This window comes from Euwallacea fornicatus, chromosome 8, assembly GCF_040115645.1.
Source record: "Euwallacea fornicatus isolate EFF26 chromosome 8, ASM4011564v1, whole genome shotgun sequence".
Taxonomy (NCBI): domain Eukaryota; kingdom Metazoa; phylum Arthropoda; class Insecta; order Coleoptera; family Curculionidae; genus Euwallacea; species Euwallacea fornicatus.
In genome coordinates, this window is record NC_089548.1 from 4,448,032 (window position 1) to 4,475,009 (window position 26,978).

At 35.7% G+C, this 26,978-nt stretch overlaps 2 protein-coding genes across 5 annotated transcripts in view; both read right to left on the reverse strand.

Annotated features, from left to right (window-relative positions):
• Positions 1 to 19,076, reverse strand: part of LOC136340889 (uncharacterized) — a 42,124-nt gene extending 23,048 nt beyond the window's left edge. Inside the window, exon 1 of one of the 2 annotated variants that reach the window (XM_066285323.1) lies at positions 18,717 to 19,076. In XM_066285323.1, the coding sequence (XP_066141420.1) occupies positions 18,717 to 18,933 (217 nt within the window). In that variant the 5' untranslated portion in view covers positions 18,934 to 19,076. The remainder of the gene's footprint in view (positions 1 to 18,716) is intronic. The other variant, XM_066285324.1, reaches the window with a different exon arrangement.
• Positions 19,077 to 19,314: 238 nt separating this feature from the next.
• On the reverse strand, positions 19,315 to 26,886 carry LOC136340905 (selenoprotein S-like). 3 transcript variants are annotated; one of them, XM_066285355.1, is made up of 5 exons: positions 26,754 to 26,886; positions 22,273 to 22,491; positions 21,765 to 21,871; positions 21,382 to 21,511; positions 19,315 to 20,987 (listed from the first exon to the last, which is right to left on the reverse strand). In XM_066285355.1, exons 1-5 carry the CDS (start codon positions 26,761 to 26,763, stop codon positions 20,899 to 20,901), a joined length of 555 nt encoding a protein of 184 aa, XP_066141452.1. In that variant the 5' UTR covers positions 26,764 to 26,886; the 3' UTR covers positions 19,315 to 20,898. The 3 variants fall into 3 exon arrangements, with proteins under 3 accessions (XP_066141452.1, XP_066141454.1, XP_066141453.1); XM_066285357.1 differs by lacking the exon at positions 26,754 to 26,886 and adding an exon at positions 25,222 to 25,362; XM_066285356.1 differs by lacking the exon at positions 26,754 to 26,886 and adding an exon at positions 24,879 to 25,027.
• Positions 26,887 to 26,978: the final 92 nt, after the last annotated feature.

Sequence of the window (26,978 nt, forward strand, 5' to 3'; positions counted from 1 at the left end):
AATCGAAATGCCAAAATATTACATGGAAACGCACTTATGTCCGAGTGTTCGGATCGTTCAGCAAGCGATGAATTATCATGGATACAAGGTGTTCGACTGAGGATTAGTTCCAAAATTTACGTTACCAAGGAACCCGACCAAGAAAAACACTTTGAAAATACCTTCATTCGCAGCTTGCCAGTTCTCCTCAAAACCTCCGACATCATTTATAGTTTCCGATGCAGCGTTCTGGTTTTCAGAACGAAGACATGGAAACATCACTTTTAAGCACACTTCAGAAGCTCGGCATCGCCCGATTTTCCTATTATAAAAAAGTTCGCCGCAAGAATTTCTTCCTTACCCTCATGTTCATGGTTTACCATTAACAACGGTGCCCTTTTTTCCCCGATAAACGATTTTTTATATATCTTTTAATAGTACCAATTTGGGGTTCAAAGGGCCAAGTGACATCACAAATTGATCGTGCAAGAATGGCGGGTTTAGTGGAAGAAGGACGTTCGCAGAGATTTGTAGCTGAGCGTATAGACGTTTTCACAGCGACGTGTCCCACATGTGGAATCGGTATTTAGAGTCTAATTGCATGCAAGGTATTCTCAGAAGTGGCCGTAGGCGTGTTACTAACCGAAGACAGAATCGATATTCTGGGATAAATAATTATTATTATAGTTTTTATATTATATATAGTATTTTAAGGACTGATTTTATGTTCGACAATATGAAGGAATGTTGGGATAAACGCGGGTCCGCAAAAGTCTCCCAAGGGAGCAACGGCCCTTCGAAGGTGGCACCCAACAAGCGGAACGGCGTGCGAAACCTCCTTCACGGCGTACACTTACTGAACGTTTTCCTCTATTAATTTTTATGACAATTTGAGACCGCATTATGACTTCTTGCCTAAAATCACATAAAAAAGATACTTTTCATAAATTATCCTAAAACGAACCGCAAGTATGCTGCTTGCAAGAAAACATTGCATGATGAGGAGCTGAAACTGGGTAGATTTTTAACTAATTTTTTAAAATTAAACCCATTTTTAACCTTTTTTATCGCGTCATACCTTCCATCAAAAAATAAGTTTTGTTTTGCTGGACAATTTCACTATCCAATTTCAGCTTCTCGCCTTACAATGTTTTCTTTAAAGCTGCACATCTCTTAAACGGTTCGTCTTACAATTCATCAAGAGTACCTTTTCTATGTAATTTTACACGAGAAATTATATTCCAAGGTGAAATTGTCATTAAAGTTAAAGGATACAGGAATATATTAAAGAAATGTAGCTAACCCCCTTGATACCGCATGCCATTCTGCACTTGTTGGAAGTTACCTCTGCAGATCCGTAGCTTCTTTAGAAGGCTTTCGCAGACCTATGTTTATACTAACTTTTTTTCACATTTTAGAATGTAAAATCAATCCTTAAAATATGTGCCCCTATTTGAATTACACCCCGCATCACACTGCAATGGCAATATCAGAGCTTCGAAAGGAAATTAGATACGAGCTTAGAGTCACTATTTCTCTTCCAACGCTTAGAAGATGAATCATTCAATCTGGTTTCCCATGTCGTCGACCAGTAAGAATTCCTCGGCTACAATATCAATGACGACATCTCCCCCCAAGGGTTTTGGAACTTTTTTTTTTTTGCTGATGATACTAGAGTTCGTCTGGTAAATGATAGTCGCGAAAATTTGTGTTCGGAGATAATCATCAAGAACTACTCAACTTGCCTACGATCGCTCCGTGCGTCCTTATGCGAGAGAAAATTGCATATTTTGGGCTAGTATAATGCCCGACTAGCTCGAAAGTGAGGGGATCAGCCGTTTAGATTGGCCTCCTTTGTCGCCGGATGTGCACTCTCTGAAACATGTATCCCAGGGCTGTGAACTCTCGAAGAAATCCTCTCAGATCCACCCAGGAGCCTGTTATTGCTGCTGTAAAAGAATGACAGCATATTCTTCAATATTTTATAGCTAGCTTTGCTCAAAGCATGCAGCGACGTCTATAAGCTTGTATTGGTGCTAGGGGTGGAAATGCACGTTATTAATTTATTTTTTGCTTAAAATATTGTCTTTACTGTTGAGAATTTAATAATAAAGTAATTATGGTGCAGACTAATAAATTTTTAGTCAATTTTTTTTAATGAATAAATATTTCATACATTTTTGTATCGCGAAATAAAATATCCAAGAACCCAGGCGATGCAAAAGTTTTGAAGCTATGTGTATTATTTGTCAAAAATTAGTTAATTCAGCTTAACCAGTTTCACTAGATTTGATGAATTATAGAGCCGCAGTTTCTACGCAATGCAAAAATACGAAAATGAGAGATATCTGATTTTCTTCGTTTTTCCTTCTACACCACCAAAATGAAGTGCCAACAGGTCATTATGTGTTGAGTTTCGACACTTGTTTCACATACACGATACAGGCTGGCTAACGGTTATTTGGCAGATGGAAACACCTTGTAACACGAACGAAAAGTGATATGCTTCAATTTAATCGTCAAAAAAATTGAAATCCGAGAAAATGCCGGCAACAAAATTACTACGGGAAAAACGGATAGAATTGCCTCATTTTTTTTTTTATTACAGACTTAACACCTTGTGATTCTGATACATTTGCGAAGAAATTATACCTCTCTGCGAATTCTAAAAAAAATTTGTTATTGAAGTTCTCGTATATTTTTCACATTTTATAATTCGAAATTAATTACAATGCATACGAGAAAGTCAACCAATAGAGGAACTGCAGAAAATGTTATTCAGAGACCAACAGTTTCGTATTTTGGCCACGGCCAGAAGGAACCCAAAAGGGGGCGTAGGGAGACAGTAATCTTGTAGTTACCCTGCCTCATTATCGTTCCGTCGTATTCAGAGCATTACTAATTGCTCACTCTGAAACGTTCTCTCTCTGGGTATTCCAAGCACCCAACCTTAATTGATTTTGTCCAAAAACCGACCCATTCCTTCACATGTGCTTGAAGTTAAACTTACTACCCAATCAAATTTAATAATTTTATTCAATGTCCACATTTTACCGCCGTTACTGCAGGTATTTTTAAGACTGAAAAAATGCGCTAACTTGACCTTACTCAGAACTTCCAATGGTCACTTCTCTGCTATTCTGATTAAGGAAACACTTAAAGACCAAGATTAAAAGCAAGTGATTTGCTAATATTACAATGGTATTGGAAAAGAACAGGAAATATTACTTAATTACTTACATTACCATTTCAGTACTATCTATAGAACACATGGCTTTCTATTACGTGAGTGGAGTAAAATTCCTGGCAATTTTACCAAAACGCTTAGAGCAGCCTATTGAAAATTACAGCCTAACATGACAGTATAATCTAACCAATTCCCTTGAAGATGAGGGTCAAAGAATCAAATGTCCCATTTTCGGTGAATGTCCAATTTTCATAACACAATAATTGCGTATTTTTCGTGATGTTTTGAACAGCGAATCATGATGAATCGACCTGAAACGAAAAGGCGAAAGTTCGACGAACCTACAACGGAATTTCCGGGAAAATTCCCGCATTCAGAATTTGGGTCAAAGAAGAATGTGAATGAAAATTGATGAGTTCTGCTATCGGATTTGTTTCTATAGTTTTCCTTGCGTTGGAGGCTCGATGTACACGTTGTCTTATTGGCGAGGAATTTGCCCATTTCGCAACCAACTGGTATTAATAATAATGCAATAAAACAGCTGATTGAGTAATAGTAGGTAGTCATAAGCAAGCCAGGGAGACATGGTCATTGGAATGATTATTTCGATTATTATTGCTTAGGAACAATAAGGAAATATCCGAGCGGTTAAACGTGCCACTCACAAGATTGAATGATTTGTGAGCCTTGCATTTACGTAATTATTGCACTTTATTAATTAATCGGCAGCCATCCGTTTTCTTTGAAGTCTAATGGGGTAATTAGCACTGCCAGTTTAGCCGACTAGTCATTATCATGTCTTTTTTGCAAATTTACCGTCGATTTTCCTAGAAAGGACTGGGACTCGGCATATGTCCATATGCTCATCGCGCCGATTAAATGCGTGTTGATGATATGGACAAATGAAAATTCAAAGGAAATAGTGTACTGTTTTTGTGCATACTATGCCGAAATATTGTGCTTCACAGTTCCAGGGAACGCAGCACTCAGGGTGCTCAACAATGGACACCTCTCGAATGGGGGCACTGCTTGTTTCAAAGCGCAGAGGATTGTTTGAAAGAGACTTCTAGAATTAGAGAAGTGAGAAAGGGTACGTATGAGGAATTAGGGTTGAAATGTGATCGATTCGTCTGCAATTTGTGATCCTCCAGATCATAAAGTGGTGGTGGGCGTTCATCAAAGGAAGAACTGCCGGATTAAATACGAAATACGTGCCTCGTGGACACGATAACGCTGAGCCTGACCGAGAGCAGACGCTGACAGCTTTTCCAGGTAATTACCACCGCTCAGAACATTTTTCATTCGAAAAAGAATCAAAGTTTTGAGTTTATAAACTCCGCACTGGGGTCTCGTGCCAGCAGCTGACTAATCGATGACCCACCAGAGTACCACCGTGAATAAAAAATTTAGATGAATTTTTCATTTAAACTTCGCGGATACTATAAAATCATGATTCTTTTTCGTGAAATGGTACCGCTATCTGTGACCTTTATGCAAAATTTCATAACAACATATTCAATTGCTGCGGAGCTACACGTGCTTTTGTACACATACAAAAGTGAGTTTTTCCATATTTACTGTGCCTGATTGTGCCGAGCGAAGAATTTGCATTAAATGTTGTTTGCGGAATGAATATGCAACAGCGGAAACATTGAGGATGTTTGAGGAGGGCCTTTGATGATGCGGCTGTGAAATGTTTACAACCGGTATAAAGATTTTGAAGGAGGGCGCGAGGGAGTTGAAGAGAAACAGCGCCTCGGACGATTCTCAGCATCTACCGATGAAAGCCACGTCCAGTAACTCGAAGATTTGGTACTCCGAAATCGTCGATTGACAATTAAAGACCTGTCCGATGCTCTGAGCATTTCACTCGGATCAACCTTAAGCATTTTGACAGATGCTTTGTGCCTGCGACGCGTTAAATCTCGATTGGTTCCAAGGACGCTCAATTTTTTGGGAAAGCAACCGTCGAGTTGAAATTTGTCAAACAACGATTTGCGACCACCGGGGCGTCATTAAACGCATCATTACGGGATATGGGAGTTGGAACTGTGCCCCCGACCTGGAAACAACCGACCAATCGCGTGAATATCGCGTAACCAACACCGAGAAAAAAGTTGCTCAAAAATCAAGGTCATGTTGACAATTTGATTTTTTTTTTGTGATTATCGCGGTGTTGCGCATTATGAATTTATTCCTCGAGACTGAACTGTTAACGAGGAACTTTATTGGAGCGTTATGCGTCGTTCGCGTGAAGCTATTCGCCTCAGGAGGCCAGAATTGTGGGCAGGCAAATCTTGGTTTGTGCATCGCGATAATGCATCGTCCCACACTGCAGAGAACATTTTGCCAAAAATTTCGACCCATATCGCGCCACAACCAGCGCATTGGCCTGATTTAGCACCGTTGGACCTCTGGCTGTTACAACAAGCTCAAAAGACCGCTCCGGGGACACCGTTTCGACTCGATTGAGGAGACGGAAGCCGAGTCGAAGAGAGTATTGAAGGCCGTCTCAGAAAGAGACCCCTCCGACTGCCCCCGAAGCTTGGAAAAAACGATGGCGCAAGCGCGTCGTGTCGGACGGCGAGTACTTTGAGGGCGATGGGATTCGTTCGAAGGAATAAATGAAGATTTTTCATTTTATAAATAAAATCACCTTATTTTTTGATCATGTAGCGTACTATAAATTTAAAGTCCATTAATTACTGACCGTTCCCGGAGGCCAGATTATCTTTTAAAGTTTAAATTTAGACGCCGTTTTTATTACACATGTACATACAGATGTATATACTGCATATCAAGGCTTTTTGTTCCGAAATATTTACTCAACAGCTTGTCAAGAGTTCATTATAACAAATTAACTCAACTAATTTTAAATGAAAGTTTGCGAGGGAATTCTTGGCACAGTTCTTTAAATAAGTTGGAACCTCTTTAGGCAAACCGTTTAATTTGAGAAAAACTGTTATGTTTACGCGTTTAAATGTTGCTGAAACGACCCTCTTTGGGTCAGGCAATAATGGCAATGAAATTGCCGCCGGTATCGCTTTGCTACGCTGAAAATTTCCTTTAAGTTAAATGTATTCAACGTTGGGCTAATTATAGAAGGAATTAAGTTAGGACAATGTCCAACTACAAAAAACGCCACGTGGAAATACATTATTATTTTATTCAAGGCTAATTAACATTCTCGGTCAAACGGAATAAACAGTATTGTATTAGCAATGATTGGATTTGTAGTTGGCTCTCATTGAGAATGACCAAATAACTTCTTCGAGCAACCAAGAGATCGATCAAAAGTGTAAATGTTTCAAGCATGATATTTAGCATTTTTCAAGCGGACACTGGTACAGGTAAAAAACATTTTCACCTTGGACTATTGTGGCAAATTGAATTTAAATTTGCTCCAATTAAGCAATAAACAAGTTTCATAAGCTTGGCCAGACAGTTGGCTGGGTTTTGGACTTATGTGATTCATAACGTATTAAAGTATAAAAATCGGAACTTCACGTGTTCCGAGTATGTAGCACAGATATTTTAAGATTACATTGTTTCAGGCCAATTTTACAAATATTTACAATGACGATTAGACACAATTTTTAGCACAATTGTAGTCGAGTGAGAAGGCGCAGACATGAAGCGGAGGATGTAAGTGAAAATGTGAACCCCTCTACTTCGACGTGTTCACCAACAAATTTATGTTAACGCTAAGCGACCGTAACTGTGATCGAATAAGTCATAACTAACTTGTTAACAATCTGACCGCGCAAAATATTGTCAGTGGAACTTGGAGGTCAGAGCGATCGACCACCCCAAAACTACAACGTTTCTCAAGTTCTACGAGGTCCACCAACTTTCAACTCGTCCTTGTTGAAGAACACAACCATTACTTACTGCAATTAGCTCCGGAATTTTATGTTCCGACTGTCTGGGTTTCCAGGTACGATGAGGAGGAGGACAGTAGACGTTCCAAATGTTGTTCAAACGACAGATGCAGAGGGACCTAGAGGGACACAGAGCACTCGAGAGATCTCACACTCGAAATAATTGTCTGTCATCGCTCTGTTTAATAGGTCCGAAGCTGCATGTGACTGAATAAGCCACAAACGACTTGTTAAGATTTTTTATTAATTCGGTAAGATAAAACCATAAACAAAGTAATGAATAGAATGAACTGTTCCAAACAATTTAGGAATATGGGAATGTTTTGGATATTGCTTAGAGCTAGCGACGGGATTTTTTTTGTAATCCTTGTCAAGCAATAAGCAAAAAATTATTGTTAATGGTGATCTTTAATTTATTTAATAAAACAAAAATAAGAATTTTTGCAAAATCGAAAGTAACATGAAAACTGCATTTCGAAAATTCGATATGTCGCCTGGCCTTCCCTAACGTATATAACTACTTCACACCGTCTTGGCATACTTTCAATGAGATGATTTGTGTTGTCTTACGCTAAATTTTGAAAAAAATTCGCGTAGCTGTGGTATGATTTGGGAACGTGGTCGACGTTCTTCGGCACTTTTTCGCAACATGTCCCACACATGTTCAATGGGGTTAAGGTCAGGCGATCTCGACGGAACCGGAGGTTCGGTAAAGTTCGGTACCCACATTTTCAATCGCATCTGTAGTAATTGTTACACGATGCGATCGGGTATTATCCTCAAAAAATCGAAAATTTTCTACTATAGCAGGTTGAAAATTTGGCAGAAAGTTGTTGATGATGTCCTCTTCATAGATTTGGCCATTCATATTTCCTTCATATGAGTACACCTCACTTTTTCCACCATGGGAAACTTCGCCCCATACCATTATTGTGCCCCCCTTGACAGGGTACAACTTCTTGTACAGTTCTTAAGTTTCTGCACACTCGAGAGTTTGTCCTGACACGGAAACTGTCGACTATGAGAGTAACGGCCAAATCTGGACTCGTCCGTGAAGCATACAGAACGCCACTCTTCACTTCAATTTATGTGCCCTCTCGCCCACTCTAGTCTTGCAAACTTATTTTCTTGAGGACGAAGAACTTTCCTTAAAACACGTCTCAAAACTATGTTTACTGCTTTAAGTCTCCTACGAGTTGTTTCAATGGAAATTGGGAGTTCCGGCATGGTGCCTACATGTCGACGGGACGCAGTCTCTTTGCGCAGAAACTATGAGAAATCGGCTTTGCGCAGCCGTGGTTTCCTTGGGTCACCCTGTGCGCCATATTTCTGCGACTCTACCAGTTTGTCGAGGCTTTGTTAACAGTCTGGATATAACATTTCGAGAAGCATGGAACAATTAGGCAACACACCGTTGTTTTGATCCAGCTTGCAGCATACCTATGCCCTGCTTTGTTCTCCTGAAGTTAACTTTCTCCGAACCATTATAAAAATGTTCGAACACCTTTGCACAACGAAGTGAAGTATGTAAAATCACCCAAATGGTATGTTATCCAATATCGGGGTTTTGATAAGATTTGAGGAAAAAATGTAAAATAATAATTAGCTTAATTTTTTCATCAATTTTATTTATTATCGCTTTAAGGGTGATACAAAAATAATATATTTACTAGCATGCTATTGGTTATTTATTAACATTTGACCGTTTCCCCAAGTTTTGCGGACCAGTTTAAGTCATGTAAACCAAAATACGTCTTTAAAACCGCTCACTCGCCGAAGTTCCCAGCCCTTTCAAGAAGCTGAAAATAAAGAAGTAACCAAAGCAACCATAAACCTCGCGGAATTATCTTGAAAGTCATTATGGAGTCAAAATAAAGAAGTCTTTTAATGGAGAACTGATCTTTATGGGTGAGACACAAATTAAACCGTTTAAACTTAAAATATTCAAGACGCACCAGTAACCCGTAGCAACAAAAAAAGGAAATGGAACGATGAACGTTTTGAAGTCCAAATCGCTCATGTTCGTATTTTGGAGAAAAGAATTTTTTTTTCTGTGTAAATAGAGCCAAAAATGTATTACCTTCCGTGGAAAACAGAGTTTAAGAGAATTTCGTGTAATTGGATGTTCCATTACTATTGCTATGAGAATGATTTAGTGGCGGAAGTTCGTGGTCTGCGTGTGAAGTAGAGTTGGAGCATATTTCGTTTCTTGCAATCTCCCTTGCAGTTTGCATCTCTAGAATTATCTGCATCATAATTTGGAGACCGAAGGAGGCTTTTTGTCTGCAAATTGATGCCCAAAATAACAACATCTTGTGTAAATTGGTTTTCGGTATGAGGTTCTTTTAGTTCTAAAATAACTGTAACGAGAAAATGTTGTGTAATTTGGAGCTGGAAATTAATGATCTCTCGTGCAAAGACCAAAGAAAACACCATTTCACGTAATTAAATGTCCAAAAAGAAAGCACATCATTTTAATGGCCATGATATTTTCCATTAATGTAAAGTCAAAAGAACTTCAATTTGAAAGCAATACATAGTTGGTTATTTATATCACAACGTGAAAAAGAAACAAATTTACTATTGAGAGAAATTTGGCAGTCATTTTGGACATTTGAGTTATGGATGAGAAAAACACATAATATTTTCTGCAATTATAAATAGTTTTCAATGGAAATGTTTTTCTTTTACTACCCAGGCTGTAAAAACTTTTACTGTCCAGGCTGCAAAAACTTTTACTGCCGCTTATAATCTATCAAACTCGGAGTGACTGAAAAAATGTTTGATCCCTAGGCAGTAAAAGAGTCACCTTAGATGCCGAGCGTTAAAAATGTCACGTAACAACCACTTTTGTTGGTTTTTCGTCATTAAAATGTTGCTTTTTTGCCAATCGGAGGAATACCTAATTAAGAGTCATTGTATAATAATAGATGCATTCGCCTTACGTATATGGCATTGTTGAATTTTTTTCGAAATCATGAGTTCGAAGTCCCTTTTCAGTTTAACTAAAAATTGCAACTAGACCAATTAAATTCTACATACACTTGAAGGTGACATACAGTCTAGCAACTATGTACCAATTAGACGAATTGAGGCATTTTCCCACGTAAATTAATTCTATTTACAAAGGAACAGTTTTCAGGAGAGGCGGACACGTCAATCAACGTTCACGACAAATTAAAGAAATGGTCACAAAGGCCAACGAACTTTTATTAACTTTCGAGGTCAAGGAAAATTTACACCTTTCTAACCCTCATTGGCTAATCACCACGTATTGCTCTCAAAAATGATCTTCCGGAGATTTAGAATACATACAACACAGGGTGATTCGTTAACAATGGGACAACCGCAAGCTGGAGATGCTACCCGGTAAATGGGACCGGTTAGAGAAAATATGCCTTATCTGAAAGTTGATAGTTTCGGACGTATACAGGGTGGTGCGATAAGAGCGCCTCGAACGATTACGGCTTCATTAATGGTTTTGACGAAAAAATGTTTTTACACTTATATGTACGACCTTATAGGGCACATTTTAAAAATATCGTCATTTATACAGGGTGCGCAAAAAAATATATACAATGCGAACTTACGTTTGTTCTTCATGATCTCTGCCAGTACTACTAAATTTATTCCGATGAAGAAATGTGTCATCTAAATCACTTCAACTCATCGCCGCTTCACTTGAAAGCACTCGGGAAAACTTTACTGCCGCTTTTCCATTATTATGCTTACACGAATTGCCACTGGGCCCCTGCGTAAAACGTTGAATTCGTCGTTTTATAGGCATGCGACGAACTTCGAAATTAAACTGGATGTCGTTGGGGCTTCCAGAGTTCCCGCACCCTTCCGTTTTGTCGCTAAATATTGTTGGAAAATCCCATGGAGAGTTTCGCAAAGTTGCAATTGGACCACTTGTTGGGAAGTTGCATTTGTTACCGCACAGCCGTTCGATTAACTTCAACGTTGCAGTTAAGGCTCCAGGGAGAGACTCCTATGGTCTCTTTTTTATTTGAGTTCATTGGAATTTCCGAGGTGCTGAATATAAGAATGACCGTTCTAACTTTTAAAAGCGCGGGAACTAACGCGTATTCTCTAAGTTACTGCTATTACTTACTGGAAACGCGTGTTTTTCAACTTACATCAGACTTACATGCAGCAGTAGCAAGTTCCAACGTTTTCGGGCCCGACAATATTTTGAAATGATTTCGTTTGTTTCGACACGTCTTTCTCGCGCTCTCTCTCAATTCAAATCAATTCAAGAAAATTCGTCCCCTAAAAATATCTACGCAGCACGTATTTTCGTCCTATCCAGGGTTGTTCCCCTCTATGCCTTCCCTTATTCCAAGGTCATTTGAATAAAGGGCAGTAGGTCCCAACTTTGCTGATTTCCCCCCGTTACACGTGGCCGCAAAATCGATACTTGATATTACATCTCGCGGATACGCAATATTTTTGCCCCTGTTTCGGACTTGGCACGTGAACTACAATTCTGATTTCAAAGTGGAGTGCGTTCTTGAAATCCTGCTATGAGCAATATTATCCTACATCTTTTGCTAAGAAGAACTCGTCGAGCCGTATAATGGACGGCTCTAACGGTCGTCTTATTCCACTATCCTGAAAATGGTACCACTTTTATTATTGGTTTCAAGCCGTTGAGAGCGGCGGCAACTATCTATCAATCTAACTTAGTAATTATGGTTGTCTCCTTTTAATTGTACCATAAAATTTGTTCCTCCTAGATTAACCTTAATACTCAACGCTCAACACCTGCAATCAAATCAGGAAAAGTGAAAATTTTAATTAATCAGTAGCGGCTTTAGAAGTTTTTTGTCGTTCTCTGCCTCGGTGTTAAATAATTGCCCATTTTGTTGTGATAATTGACATATGCAATTATCGACCTCAGTATAAATAATTGGATCAGTATGCTTAAATTATCCAATCTCGTGTAAAAGCTCTGACTTGCATTTTCCCAGGAAATGCTTCCTGTTGTGCAATCCTTCCTTTTATACATTTTAACAGTCTTACAAATTTTATTCGACTGTTTCATTAACCATTCTTAATGCAAGGAAGCGTCAAAAACGTGGTCGATAAGCCATGTAAGATGACCTTGCGCAAAACGTGTTTATTTGCTTTCTCAGTGTTATCAGCGTAGACATTTTCAAAGTCAAATACAAGGTGGGAAAACATTGAAAATGTCCATGTAAACATCTTGAAAATTCCGGTGTAAATAATACATTTTTTCCTGCAGTAGGTAAATGCGATTGCTTCAAGGCGACTAACAGTCTCGTGCTGACTTTGAAATTCTTTGTAATTGCGACCTATCATCTCCAATTTATGCATTTATTTTTAATGCAATTCAATGAAGTAAGTGACTCAGTAAATAGTTGCATCTTGGAAAATTACTTTCGTTTTTGGTGCCAAAAGGGGCCACGTGGAAAATTTCTTTCGTTTATATCTTATTTTAGCACAGGTTCGATTCGAACTCTTGTAACTTTCCCTTACGTTTACACCTTACTCATTTTTTTGTCATTTTCCACAAAGGACCGTCCTTTGTACCCATTGCTAGAAGCTGTCCGCAAGTTGGTCATCATTTTCTCCTCTGATATTCATTCTATGTTTATTACAACAGTTGGTCTCCTTCTCTCTCTCTCTCTCTCTCTCTCTCTCTCTTGATTACCAAAACTATGTGTCTATTAAATGCTACGAAGTAGTACTACTGAATACTAAAAACTATGAAGTATTCCTGATTAAAACACTGATTCTCAATTTAGCGTTCATGTCCCACCTTGTATCTCCCGGTTCATCATAAATCTTCATGAAAATCCTCATTAACTCGCATGTTAGATTATATAAAGTGTTCCGAAATTAGACCGTAACAACCTTTTAATTTTTTTACCATTTCACTTTTTTAATAGAGTATCCCATAGTGTGCTTTTCACAAACGGCTTAAGAAAGTCATCTTATTTTTTAACGATTGTTGATTGTAGTTGAAGCCAGAATAAAATTAAAATAATGTTGAAACGAAATAATTCTCCTCTCACATACAGACACAACTTCGGCTTCATTTAAAAAAAAAAAACCTCGTATTCCTTTTTTTATACGTTCATGTTGAAAGTAAATTTGAGACCCCCTGTAGACACCGTTCCTTTTATTCATAATTTCGGACTATCCACATCTTCGACGGGTCCCAAGTTCAGGAATATCAAAAAATTATGTATATTCTTTCTCCTCGTTTATTGTTGAATTGCGTAGAAATTTGGAAATTCCGTGGATCTGTGATGTCTACGATATTGAAACTAATCTCTAAAAGGCTCCGTAATTCGTTTTCTTCCCCATAATTTACCCTCTGATTTGTGAATGCAGCACTTGGATTTTGGCAAAGGCTAAAACATTCCCGTTCCAATAGTATAAATATTATATATTTAGTTACTGAGAAAACCACAGTTTTATTTTCATTAATTAAGGTGACCATTAACATTTTATGTAGGTACTAGACGAATTTATGGACCTCTTATAATCACGTTTCCACACGCAAAGTTTGACCCAAAGAATTTTTTCTCAATGGAAACGGAGTACCATTAAAAAATTCTCGCATTGGGTGGTACACCGTAAATGTCAGGCGTTGATTAAGTAATTCACTATTTATCATCAAACACCTGACTACTTCAATTTTTTTTATAATCAACCTTTACTTAAATGGCACAAAAGTGGAGAAGTGCAGGGCAGACTTGTTAAGCAACTGGTTCTCGCCGATTTTAAGTTACCGAAAAAAAAGTCAATCATCACGAAGCATCATCATCGTCAATGACGTGTTGTGTGGAAATAAAAGCCGGTGAAATGGCTACGAGTTTTCCCACAAGTCAAAAAATAAACTCCAGAAGCTACTTGGAGAAAAAATCAAGAAATTTCTGATAAACACCAAACTGAAGGAGAGCATCGTTTGTAATTTATTTTTCCAAATCTTAAACCAACATTTTTTGCATGCCTTGAATATGGTTTGGATATTTCTGACTTTCTTTAAATATCCTTAAATATTATCCAATAACTCCTGTCTGCTGTTATATATGAATTTATATATCAATGACTTCAAGCACCAAAAAAAAAAGAAATCTAATGGGGTTAAATCGGGACTTTGTGGTGGCCGCAGATGTTTGCAACCTCGACCAAAAGATTGACGTGGAAAATTCATATACAAGAACTCCCTTTTATGTATAGGGTAATAAGCGCGAGCAGTGTCTTGCTTAAACCAAAAACATTCTCTTGAAGCTAAAGAAATATCCTCCACAACCGGAACTACTAAGTGTCTGAAGAAATTTAAATAACGCTGTGACGTGGAACTTCAACTGCTCTGAAAATCATTTCTACCAATCTCCCACATCATTTATCGCCCCTGGGAGGGTAGGAGCAATTCGTAGGCGATAAATCAAAACCTGTACGACTTATTTCCAATTTACACGATAAAGAGTATTTAACCATCCTGTGGAATAAATTCGAGCAACTTTTATTTAGCTGAACCGTTCTATTCTTTTATCTGCTAGCACACTGCGCTCGTTGGTTTCAATGGTTTTGATTCGCACTGTATATCAGTATTATTGCAAGAAGAAATGATACCAATGCATCCGTCCAATTCAATTATATACTTCTTTTTACTCATCATCGTCGACGTTTCCTGTGTTCATGTCCAACATGTTTTTGCGACTGTAAGTCGTTTTTCAAACATTCATTACACAAGCACGCAAAATCGTCAATAATAAATTTATCATACCAAAAACGCTTTATTATTCTCACCATATGTTTGCCGTTTCCAAGCGGTCTGGCTTATAATATTTAGATAAACAAACATATTAAATAACTGTGTTTTTACGTGCTGACGAGTTTATTGATACACTATATCACTTCAATTCAATTGTGATACCTAGTAGATATTTACTGAAGCTTTTTGCCAAATATTTGATTCAATCCGAGAAGGTTCGATTGAAGTTAGAAGTGGTAGGGACGATCAAACTGGAGTTGAAGCTTACATTTGGACGCTGACACTCTCGTAGAAGGTCAGAAAACCCAATTTGGTGTGAATTTTTGATTACCTCCTCTGAAGCTTTGATGAATACGTTTGCAATGTATTGAGCAGCGATTCGACTCTTTTGTTGTACCTATACGTATAACGCATGGAGTCTGAAATTAAACAATCAAGTCTTGAATCAATTTCGAAATTATTGTCCTTGGTTGTCTTTAACGTCTTAACAAACACAAACAAGTCCAATGACATACCACGTGAAACGGTCGAGTACAGTCGGTTATAAATGTTATTTAAAAATGTAAATTACAGTCGTAATAAAATTCCACGCCTCAAAAGTGAGTCATCATTTTATCATCGGATTTTGAATGAAACTGTTTCAGAAAATTTTAAATTTACTTCACTAATATTGTGCTTCGAACGCGACAACACGCAATGACGTATTATGGAGTGTTGATTCAAACCGCATAGAGAAGGCAATTATTATTAATAACTCAGCTAATAATGCCAGACCTAGAACACCTGAGCTACATACGTAATACTAAGGCCTCATTTCTGGTTCATTCATTGAATGATGTTTACCTTTTCAAATTTTCTGCACAATCACTAAAAACCAAATTGCTCCCCCACAAACGAGTCCGAACATAAACATACAATTAAATGTTGTGTAGGTAAACATTCGTGACACAAATGTTGTTGTTTTTCACCTTACGTAACAAAAGACCTACTATGAGGTAATGAATGAAGGTGCGTGGAGGTAAAAAAGTCTTAAGTTTATTAATTATGCACATTTAACAATCGTTCTCAATGTACATCGATCAAATTCCGGCCTCTTCAGGCCTCGAAGCCATACCAGACGCGCCATTCGCCATGACATCACTTCTAAAATTGCTGCGATAGTGTATTCCTGCACGCTAGAAAGATGGCTGAAAGATATTCTGACCTAATACTCACTGGCGAGTTGACTTGTAAAATGGTAAACTTCTGTGGTCACGAACACTGGGAAATGTTTAACGGAGAAATAGACCAGAAATTTAATTTCCTCTAATCAGGCATGTGACCATATCTTGCTACTACAGGTAGGCCAGTCAAATCACCAGATTTGAGTCTCCAGACTTTGTTCCCATATCGTCGGTTAACAGTATTTTATCAACGAAATGTGACGTGCAGCTCCACATGAAACGTTCCCTTCGAGCTCCCTTTCAACAGGCATTTTTGCACGAGTTTTTCCACCTATGCCCCAAACTAGATATTATTGCACGAGATATAAAATATCTGACATTATCGCATTAATCTCGTAATACCAAAATCAATAAAAACATATTATTCTGTTCCTCAGTTAAGGGAAAAAGCCAAATTAAATAGTGAGTATATGCTCTTGAAAATGATTGAAATTTAAATCTTTCTGTGTAATTCGGATTTAAGTGGTATAATGGAGATGATGGAAATCTTAATCTAACAATCTCTGGAAGCACCAAACACACTTAAATCTTTTATAAATGATACTCATTTCGTGTTATCTTCTCAATTACTCTCTACCAGAGATACAAAAATCAAACTTGCGATGATTTGCTTCATAGCATCAAAGTTGAGTAAGCGGTCTGATTTTATTGGGTTTTTAAATGTTTAAAGGCTCATGATTTGTAAATATATATACTGAAGACTGATCTAGAGACTTTGTTCACCGTGAAATCCATATGATGGTCTGGTTTTGCTGATCTAATAAATCGGGATTTAAAAAAAAAGATCGTGAAATTCACATAAATGAAAAACTTGATGTATGTGACGCCACCAACCGCCCATGTGTAGATTAAGTGGTTAAATTATGACCTTCAAGAAAACTCTTTAATCGCCCAAGATAATGTTGGAAACTATATTCTCAGTTGGTAATACTATTTATATCCACAATTATGATATTACTGCTGTCGAATTTGTTGCCTTTATTTAGAAACCTTCAGTAACTCACCTCAACTTTGTTTAACGTAAAGACTTCATTTTTCAGTCTCAAACAAGATGAATAAAGAGTTCAATTCTATCAGATGAAGAATTATGAAAATAAATAATTTCGAAATTTCAAAAACTGACGTATTTCAATCTTAGTATTCAGAGCAACTTGAATTAGACACATTCCAATGTGTTCAATCCAGACAGAATGTTTCTCCCTAGCTCTAAATTTATTTAAATTCGGCGAAATTTAGTATCTTGTTGGGAAAATCCATTTTGGTTTCTGTTTCCATAACCAGCTTTCCCACATTGCCATGTTATCCAAACTTCAGAGAATATTCTTTGAATTGAAGATTTATCTTGAACTCTATTTGTCAACGAGCGTGGCAAGAAGCAATTGAAAGGAAACATTTAGAAGTTACACCCTGCCGAATATCATGGAGGTTCATTTCCTTTTTGCAAGAATTACTCGAAACTATATATTATGGCTTCATTTGATCATTATTTTCGCAAGGGTTTGGTACGGTTCCGATTTCAATTTTTTCAAATCAATTTTCAATCAACATTTCGAGGCCATATCCAATACCTGATTTACTAAATGCACCTATGATTTAGCAAGTGTGAGTTTTTTTTAAACGAATTTGGGGATTTCTATACTGTAAACGAAATTGATGTCTCGTGCCTTTGTCACCAACAATTTAGTAGCTAGCCCAATAAGCCTCTGACTTCAATTCCCTCAGTTCACTGAAATCTTGTTTGAGAAGATGTTGTATTAAAAAAAATCACGTCTTTACATGTATTCAGGTCTACATTTCACACGTCTAATTATTCCGACATGCTTTGTCTTGTGTAGACAGTTACATAATATATATATACGCTATTCAGATTTATTAAAAATCTCGGACCGCCATGGAATCCAGATGCTATCCAGTTCGTCTCTTAACTAAATCCAATGATATTTGTCAAATTTGACAAATTAGTGAGGTTAAAAATACGAAAAACATTAAATTATAATGAGCATGTGTAAAATGTGTCAGTGTTTGAATGATTAAGGTGAGAAATTTAATACATTCTTAATAAAATTGAACAGTAGCCGCATTTCTAATATCATTTATCAAATTCATTCACTGTCACTCTATCTATGGCAGACGAATATATGTCTTCTATAGCGAGACAAGATTTTTAGCAAGTTGAAATGATATATAGTGTTCAATCATTGGAAAAATGCAGGTTTAACGTAAAACGTCAGAGACTGAGCGAGAAAATTGGAAAATGTCATTAAACGTTAAAAAAATGTCAAAGATTGCATGTGAACAGGTGGTAATTGCAAAAAGGCCATATTATTGCAAATGTAGAAAATGTATCAAGTTGACATTGAGGATTATTTTGCGATATCGCATTGTGGTCAGCTACAAAATTTGAGCCAACGTGTTACAGCACAAAGAAAAGGGTTTTGTAATAAACAATAGAAATGCTTCGATATTAAACAAATCCCGGGATTTTAGCCACAGTTAGGCAGCATTTCTAGGCGTTCTCCAAAAGCTGCCAAAAACTATAACTGATCCCAACAAAAACTAATAAAACTTCAAGTCAAAATTGTGAGTCAATATTTTACGCCACCTTGACTTCAAAAAAGTCACTTACCTATAGGAAAACAAATTTTTCCACAGTTGCCAATTGGTTTAAAAAGTAAGGAAAATTTAAGACTTACCTTTTCGTCTTCCAAAAGGTCCTAAGAAAGCGTTATGCTTCCCCACGATGTTATCGTCAATATACTTGATCAACTTATTAACGTCTTCACTTTTTTTCACCAAACTGTTTACAGAGCCGCTCTTTTGTCTAGAGGATCTAATGGGGTAATCTTCAGGGAACGCGTACAATTTCCTGTTCCCGTAGGATTTTCTAATGGTGGTGGTGGTGGTGGTCATCTTACCATTGTCGATCGCGCAAAACCCGCGTAATTTGATTTCTACTATGAGAAGTATTTACCGGTAAGTATAAAGGAAAGACGCGACGTCGCGGATGGTAAGCACGTAACAAAGGCTGAAGCCACAGCGACAAATGTAAGCAAACAAAACACTGCCGATCGGCTGATCGAGCTTTAGCCTGCTGGTTTGTTGCAGGAAAGCTATGCGCAGTCGCGCTAAAGCAGGACTTAAGATCGATTGAGGTAATGGACCACGTTGCCATGTGTGTGTATGTGTGTATATATGTGTGAGTGTGTATGTGTGTGTCTGTGTGTGTTATTAGTCTACACTTTTTCCATTAATCCACAATATGAAATATGTAACCTATAATAAATCACAATGTAGAAGTAGATAAATTACACTATATTTTATTAAATATCTCACGAACTATCAACAACAAGGCACATGAAACACCTGTAGGTAAAACTATGTAAAAAATAAAGATGTTCCAGAATTACTCTTCCGCGAACTTCCCTAATAGTGCATATATCCCCCTTGTATTTCATGAGCCCTAAATTGTATATTATTTTTAAAAAGAGGTATGTTACCGGGAACATTGACTAAGTTAATCAAAATATTAACGTTCTGGATGAACTGATCAGTGAGCTTCTAACTTAGGCAACTTTTCATACTATTGTGGGCTGGGTTGAATTTCACAGTTTATGTGCGCTTTAATTTGCTATTATTAATAATGTTATTAATAATTACAATTTTGCCACTAGCAGACTAAATATCATACTTATATACAGATAAAAATTAACAGCATAGAGAATATAAGAATATGTATACAGAGATCCGAAGTCGGTTAAATGGGAAAGTTGTGTATTTAGCGCAAAATTGCAAGTACATATCTACAGATATTCGAAAAAAAAAACGTTTTTATTATTGCCTGCCTTTAACTGGTTGTTTTTTGCCCTTTACAACATGATACTATCAAATTTAAAATAAGATTTAAATTCTTTATAAGATTGTTATTTGTCTCTACACAAATTTTACAAAGCAGGTGCCACTTGGCTACTTGCAAAATATTTTGTTCTTTAATCGATATTCGATTTTCAATAATATGGGAATCAGATTTAATATTGCTACCCTATTACGGTTCGATTTTATTAAATTTTGTCTAATTTCTGTACATTTAGGTGCAATCAATCTAAACAGAACAAACGTACGGATTCGCTGTCTAATATTCTTGATGTACCAGTAAAAAAATATATTACCTTCGTTTAGAAACAAGTTGCCTTCACTTCGAACATCTATTTCAATGTATTCTTGCATTATAGTGTTAAATATGGTTTTCCATTTGCCTATAAGTAAAATGTGTTTATTATAGGGCCTTGTTTTAGTTCAAATTCTTCGCAATTTGATTCTTTGTAAGCTTCTTTGTCGTTAAAAATAAATTTCATTATTCAATGAAATTAACAATACAAACCAATTTTTTAAAGAATTTTGATTTAGCACAATGCCAAATAGTCAAATTATAGAAAAATACAATCGTAAACAGGCCCCTAACAGCACAAGTTAATAAACACATCAAAATACATCTTAAAAAACAATAGAATCGTTACATGTCTTATGGCTCAGAATCCAATTTATAAAATCCAGCACCATATTCAAAAAAATAAACTAAACTTGAGCCCAATTAACAGCTACTAAATAATATTAAAATATATATTTAGTAAGAAAACCATACAATACCATTAATACAAGTTTTTGTCTGGTTATACGTTATTAGAACTATTATCCTTAATAGTTTTTTAGATTTGGTAAACTTTCATTAAAATTTTATATACTTTTACTATCATTAAAATCACTCCCATTGATCAATGTTAGCGGTAACCGTATAACAAAACTTTAATTTAATATTTGCACGTGTGTTATCTTTCATAATCATAAAATCAGATAATTCTATATATTATCCAAATATATTTATTTTCCGCATCCACCTCCTCCACATTTACTCTTCTTAGGTGGTCTGTAGTTAGATGAATTTCCTGAACCCATTAAAGGATGATATTCTAAAGAGAGAACTTTGATAAAAAAAGATCTAGTTCTAGATACTACATTACTGTTACTACTGTAGTTAGAAAAAAGTACATCTCTTTCAATTTCGGACCCTGAATAAACTTTTTCTTTTAGAGTTTTCTCTTTTCAGGTATCTACTCAATATGTAGGTATATGAAACTAAAAACTAATTTCTGCAAAAGTACTAAGTATTGCTAATCGGTGTTTGTTAAAAAAAACCTCACTGTAGGTGAACTGCAAATGTAGTGTGTTACTTAAGCAATTTACTATTTACCATTAAACATATGACTAACAGACGAATAGATTCCAGACCTACTAGTTGTGATTTTTCAACGGTTGCTATAGCATTTTCATTAAAGAAAGTGCAGTCATCAACATATTACCCACCTGATCTTAAGGATTTCGATTTTTTAGAAGCACTGATATCACTTCCATCTTCACTTCCACCTAGTGTGTGTCCAAGATTATTCGGCTCATTCAAAAGATTAAGCAGTTCTTGTCTTTTTCTTTCCCGCTTCTAAAACAAAAGAAATCGAAACAACTAATTTATTTTTAATTATTATAAGACATTAACAAGCCAAACTACAAAGTCTTTACTATGTAGTAAAATGCACGGTATAGACAGATGCAAATTACCTGAATAAAAATATGACAACAAAATAATAATAAACATTCATATGCAGATGTCCCTCATTTCCAAAAAAATATTTATAGAATGTTAAAGTTAAACAAATTTCTCAATGATAAAAACAACAATCACAAAAACAAACCTTCTTTAGTTTTTCCTGGTGTTCTTTGACTTGAAGATCATACTTTTCTTGTAGCTTTTGAGCTGCTTCTTGTTGAGCTGATACTCGTGAGCAAAATAAATCAGGATCTTTAAAAAATTACAAACATCTATGAAAAGGATGATACTAGAATACTTAAATTTTAATTGAATATATTCAGAATTCAAACAGCGATGAACACGCATCCCACTCGTAATTTGATTTGTGATTTAACCGGAATATTGATAACTTACAACAAAGTTATTGGAGTTCTTTTTTACAAAGCATAATTCTGAGTTACTTCAAAAACTGTATAATTTGTCTATCATTGTTTTAAATTTTTATAATCCTTGGTAAGTATTTTTTCATGATTTTCATGAACCGGATAATTTTATGACCAAGGTTTGTAACTATAAATAGATAATCCCTCTTTCAGACCAAGAAATGATTGAAAATCTATATAGTTTAAAAATAACATTAATTAGTACTTTTTCTAAATGAAATGTCTCACCTTTGTGGTATTTGGCAGTATATTCTGCTTCTTCTTTTGATCTTCTATATTTTATGTATCTCTCAACGGCATATTGAAACAAAAGTTTCAGAATTTTTGTATAGGCATAGTACATCACTATTCCCACAAAAAAGATGAACCATCCATAAGTTTGAAAAATGGACCATATTTGTATAAAGATGTAGACCATACTTTGGTAACCTTCCCTTAAATAATCCACTGCAAAAAAGATTATCCCCATTATAAGATATAATGACACCCACCTGGTGGCCAAATTCCGTTTACATACAATAGCAATATTTTAACATAGTTTCCTGTTAACAACCATATGATTTTGTAAGTTTTTGTATTAATATGAAATTTAATGAAACACACAGTCTTAATGAAAGTTAATTTCTCAAATAATTAAGCGTTTAAGTTCTTGAATTCACAATATAAAAAATATATGATTATGTTCTTACCACAAAACAGAGGAATAGAACACTAAAGACCAAATATAATCCCTAAAATAAATACTCTTGAACTATATTTCTTGTCCTTAAAATAGGCCGCAGAAACAGATAATCGAACAGCAAATTTTCGTATCTACACACTGACAACTTTTTTATTAACTTTCTAGTTCGGGAAAAAATGCGATAAACTGATTAAAGGTGTCTACCTGAAACCTGATGTTTAGACAGTTTTTGATGCGTATTTCATCATTTCAATACTTATTCAATAAAGGCAAGTTAGATGGATTTGGAGTTATGTAACTTAAGCATATATTTAATTCACTATTAATACACATTCTGAAGAGGTTGGCAACCCCTTTTTTTAATTTTGACATTTTTATTTTCTTTATTTAGATATTATATGTATAAAATTAGGCTGAAAATAAAGTGTTACTCATGGAGGATAAAAAGTTTTATGTACCTCTGCATGATCTGACAAAAACACTAAAACCTTGTGAAGAAACCTATTGAGGATGATTTTCATAATGTATGCCGAGAAAATATAGCATATTAATATCAAACTTTAAAACGGCAGTTCACTTTCACCCAACGGCACTCGTGTAAAATGTGGAACAAAGTGAAATATGCATAAATGAGTCTTTTAATCATGTATTCCATATATTTTTTTTTCTATTGAGAAACAAATTTATATTGATAATTACAAATTAGAATATGAATAAATTTACTTCCGAAATTGTGAAAAGTTGATGCACCTTACAAGCGCCTGCAGCAGCCATTTAACGCAAAACATTGAATGTAGAAATATAGCGATTTGTTTACGTAGCTGATAAAATTTTTTCAAATTAGAATAATGTTACTTAATAACGTATTATTGTCATAAAACTGTGGTATTGAAATATTATAGGATTGCTAGTTTCTATGGTCAGAGAAAATCTACTTTGAGAGTATATATTGCTAACATCAAAAGTAAATTGATTCAAAATCAATAAAGCTTCTTAACGGATTCAAAATCCAAGATTCAATACTGTGTTGGCGTAATAAATGACTAATTTTGCGCCTACTAATAAACAATAAACAATCTGTGATAACAAGGGAGTAATGATACTGTTGATATTACAGAAACATGGGTTAAAAGTCACAACATTTTAACTGTTATTGCTTAATTTTCTTTGAAGTTCACAGTTTCTCAGGCAAAATGCACAACAACAAGATAAAATAATTGTTCTCCTCATTATAAAGGTAACTTAACTAAGAGTCAACACCTACTTATTGTACACTAATTAAATGAGTCTCTATCCTTGAAATTGTGACTGCAATATTGTTAGCATATTTTCTGAATATGTGCAACAGATGGATAGAAGAAAATTGAAGATATTTAGGCTAACAAGATACATGTATATTGAAGTGAGGATAGTTATATTGACCACTGGGAAGTTTATTTCTAGATGGCATATTAGCCACTTGAAAGGAAGTAAATGCTGTCAAGCATAGTTAATTTTGATCTCTTTTGAGAACATTTGGAACCATACAGAGGGTTACAATAGTGATGAGGTTCTGCAAAGTATTTAGCATAAGCAACACACCACACCCAATATATTTAAAAATACTTGTAAAACAATACATTCATGGCATGGTGTAAAATAAGAAATATATATAGGGATAGTGCTTAATTAACACTATTAACACATTTTCTGTTCTTAATAGACTTCTGTGAAAGGAACAAATGTGTTTTAAAAAAGTAGTCTACAATTATTGAAAAATGATTGAAAATGGGAGCACATCAGTCAATAAGAATTAAACCATATAAATCTGTATTGAATATAATTTTAATGAAGATCAAATGAAGTATATATATCACTCAAGTTAGAGGAAAATTAGAATCAGTTGCTTTTATTTCTTCATTAGGAATTTTCGGTATCTAAGTATGTCTTTTACGATAAAATTTTGAGAAAGTTACTGGAGTTAACTTGATCATAATTGTTGAACTGTATAACACCATATTACTATTGATTACTCATTTGGGATTTTGAGAAGTACCAGGTACCTCTTTATCAAACTAAAACAGAAGTCCTAACTATGCCTCTTAGGTGGGTAAAGTATATCATTTATATGAGAATTAAGTGTTTGTCGTTAGCTGCGAATATATACACTTACTTCTATGAACTTCAATTAATATTATTCTAGTAGAAAACTACAAAAATAATAGTTTTCTTTTCATGTAAAAGTGTCTTTTTTATAATATTTTTTTTCTGTATTGTTTCTTTTTTTTATGTATTTATGTTTACTTTTAAATTAGACAGTTATAGCGTTTTCGGGTTGCTGCTCTCGAGCAATTCGAAATCACTCGACGAACAGTTCAAATATTCATTTTCAATAGGACAATCGCTCGCAACACAAATTGAATTTATGACTTTTCGAACACTGAGCTGAAATCTAGTTTCAACAATAGTTTCAAATGTGCTTCAGTGATGAATTTGGCCGTATTCGTAATATCCACCTATGTTCTGGTTGTCGCTCGATTCTTTAACCAAAGTAGATCCTTCCAGATTCGAATACGATCGATCCAAATTCTAAAATCGCAAATCGTTTTTGAAACGATCGTAGATTGAACTAAGAGCCGTAAACCAAAAATGGTATTACACACTGACGATCTATGATACTAACAACAGTGACAACTGCATCACACTTACAATTGACAACAAACACTGCTTAACAAGTAAGGAAAAGCATCGATAGTTCGATTCTGTCAATAAAGCCCAGTTCAGAATTTATCTTTCGGCTAAAGTAGCGCCAATTTATCAGAGTTCGTAAGCTATTGAATATATATCGATGAAGATTGAGGGAAAACGTTTTCGTTTTAAGTTTTATCGATGTACGAATCACATATCGAGTGTTCAGGCGAACCCTGGACAAGGGTATTAACATAAGAAATCGGATTTTTATTTTTTTTTTGCGCCAGCACGGATTTTGCAATTGGAAAACTTTTACATTGAAATCATAGTACTCAATAACGGTCAACATTTCGCAATTTCTCTTATCTTCTAATTAAATAGAAACGTTTTGGTTCAAAACCTTTTTAAATTTCAAAAATTTGAATGTCCCGCGTAACTGTTCGAAGCCACGATTGGTCAAAGTTAAGATTACGATTAAACCAATACAAAGCCGTCAGCAACATAAGCGTAAGTACCCCATGTAAAATGAATTTACTACCTATCAAGACCCCACTGGATTACTCAAGTAATCCTTAAAGGTAAAAACATAGTGATACAACGCCCTTCGCCGGGCAATTCGACGTTCACCGCGTCATACGGCAACGGTAAGCCAATTAAAGCGGTTCACTGAGTATCGCACCTCGCCCCTCTCATCACAGTAAAACGAGGTACCAATATTTTGTTTTCCAGTGGCGAGGTGCTTGAAACTTGCTCGGTGACTGATTGTGGTAACCGCTCGCTCCTTCCATACGGTAACACTGCCCGTTATGTTTAATCAGCAGTAGCTCATTTGTTCAGTCCAATGTATATTGAGGGTAGAGATACGAAACGCGTGGTGCTGTTTGAGGGACCAGGCCAAATTTAACATAAACACATCATAATTAATAGTAGCCACCTTATCAAGGTATTTAACAAGTCACTATCCCTTCAGACATTTTTACTACCTCTGGGTTCGTAAAAAAAAAGAAAAATTAACTATAATAAACGGCGATATTCAATTCTTCGCGAGGTGAATGACGAGGCGAACGTTGAGGTGCCCGGCGAGAAGCGATGCTTCACTGTGTTTTTACCGTGACACAATGTCCGCTTTGATTTATCCGCTTTTAAGTTAATTGAACTTAAACACTTAGCAATGGAAGCACACAAGAACATAAAAATTAATATTTGCTGTATGGAAAGGCATAGTAATCTATAATTAAGAAATAAAGCATGAAAACAATAGAACGCCCCACTTTTACTACCGCTTTCCCTGTAGCGCATAAGTAACTAACATAAAATAAGGAACCTTTATGCTTTTAATATAAATTTACATACTTACATATGTGCATTTTAATAGTATATCACGTTATGAGAATTGTAACAAAATTATAACTGCGAAGAGGGTTGCAACTACCGTTAATAAGCGAGTTAAAATGTGGTTAAATCAAAATGTGTCAAAAATCTTGGTAAATCTGAATTGGTTCTGACCGGAGTAGTTCGATCATCCGCACATTCCGACCTCTAGCGGATTTTTCTTGCCACTACCGCCTTGACTTCGACAATT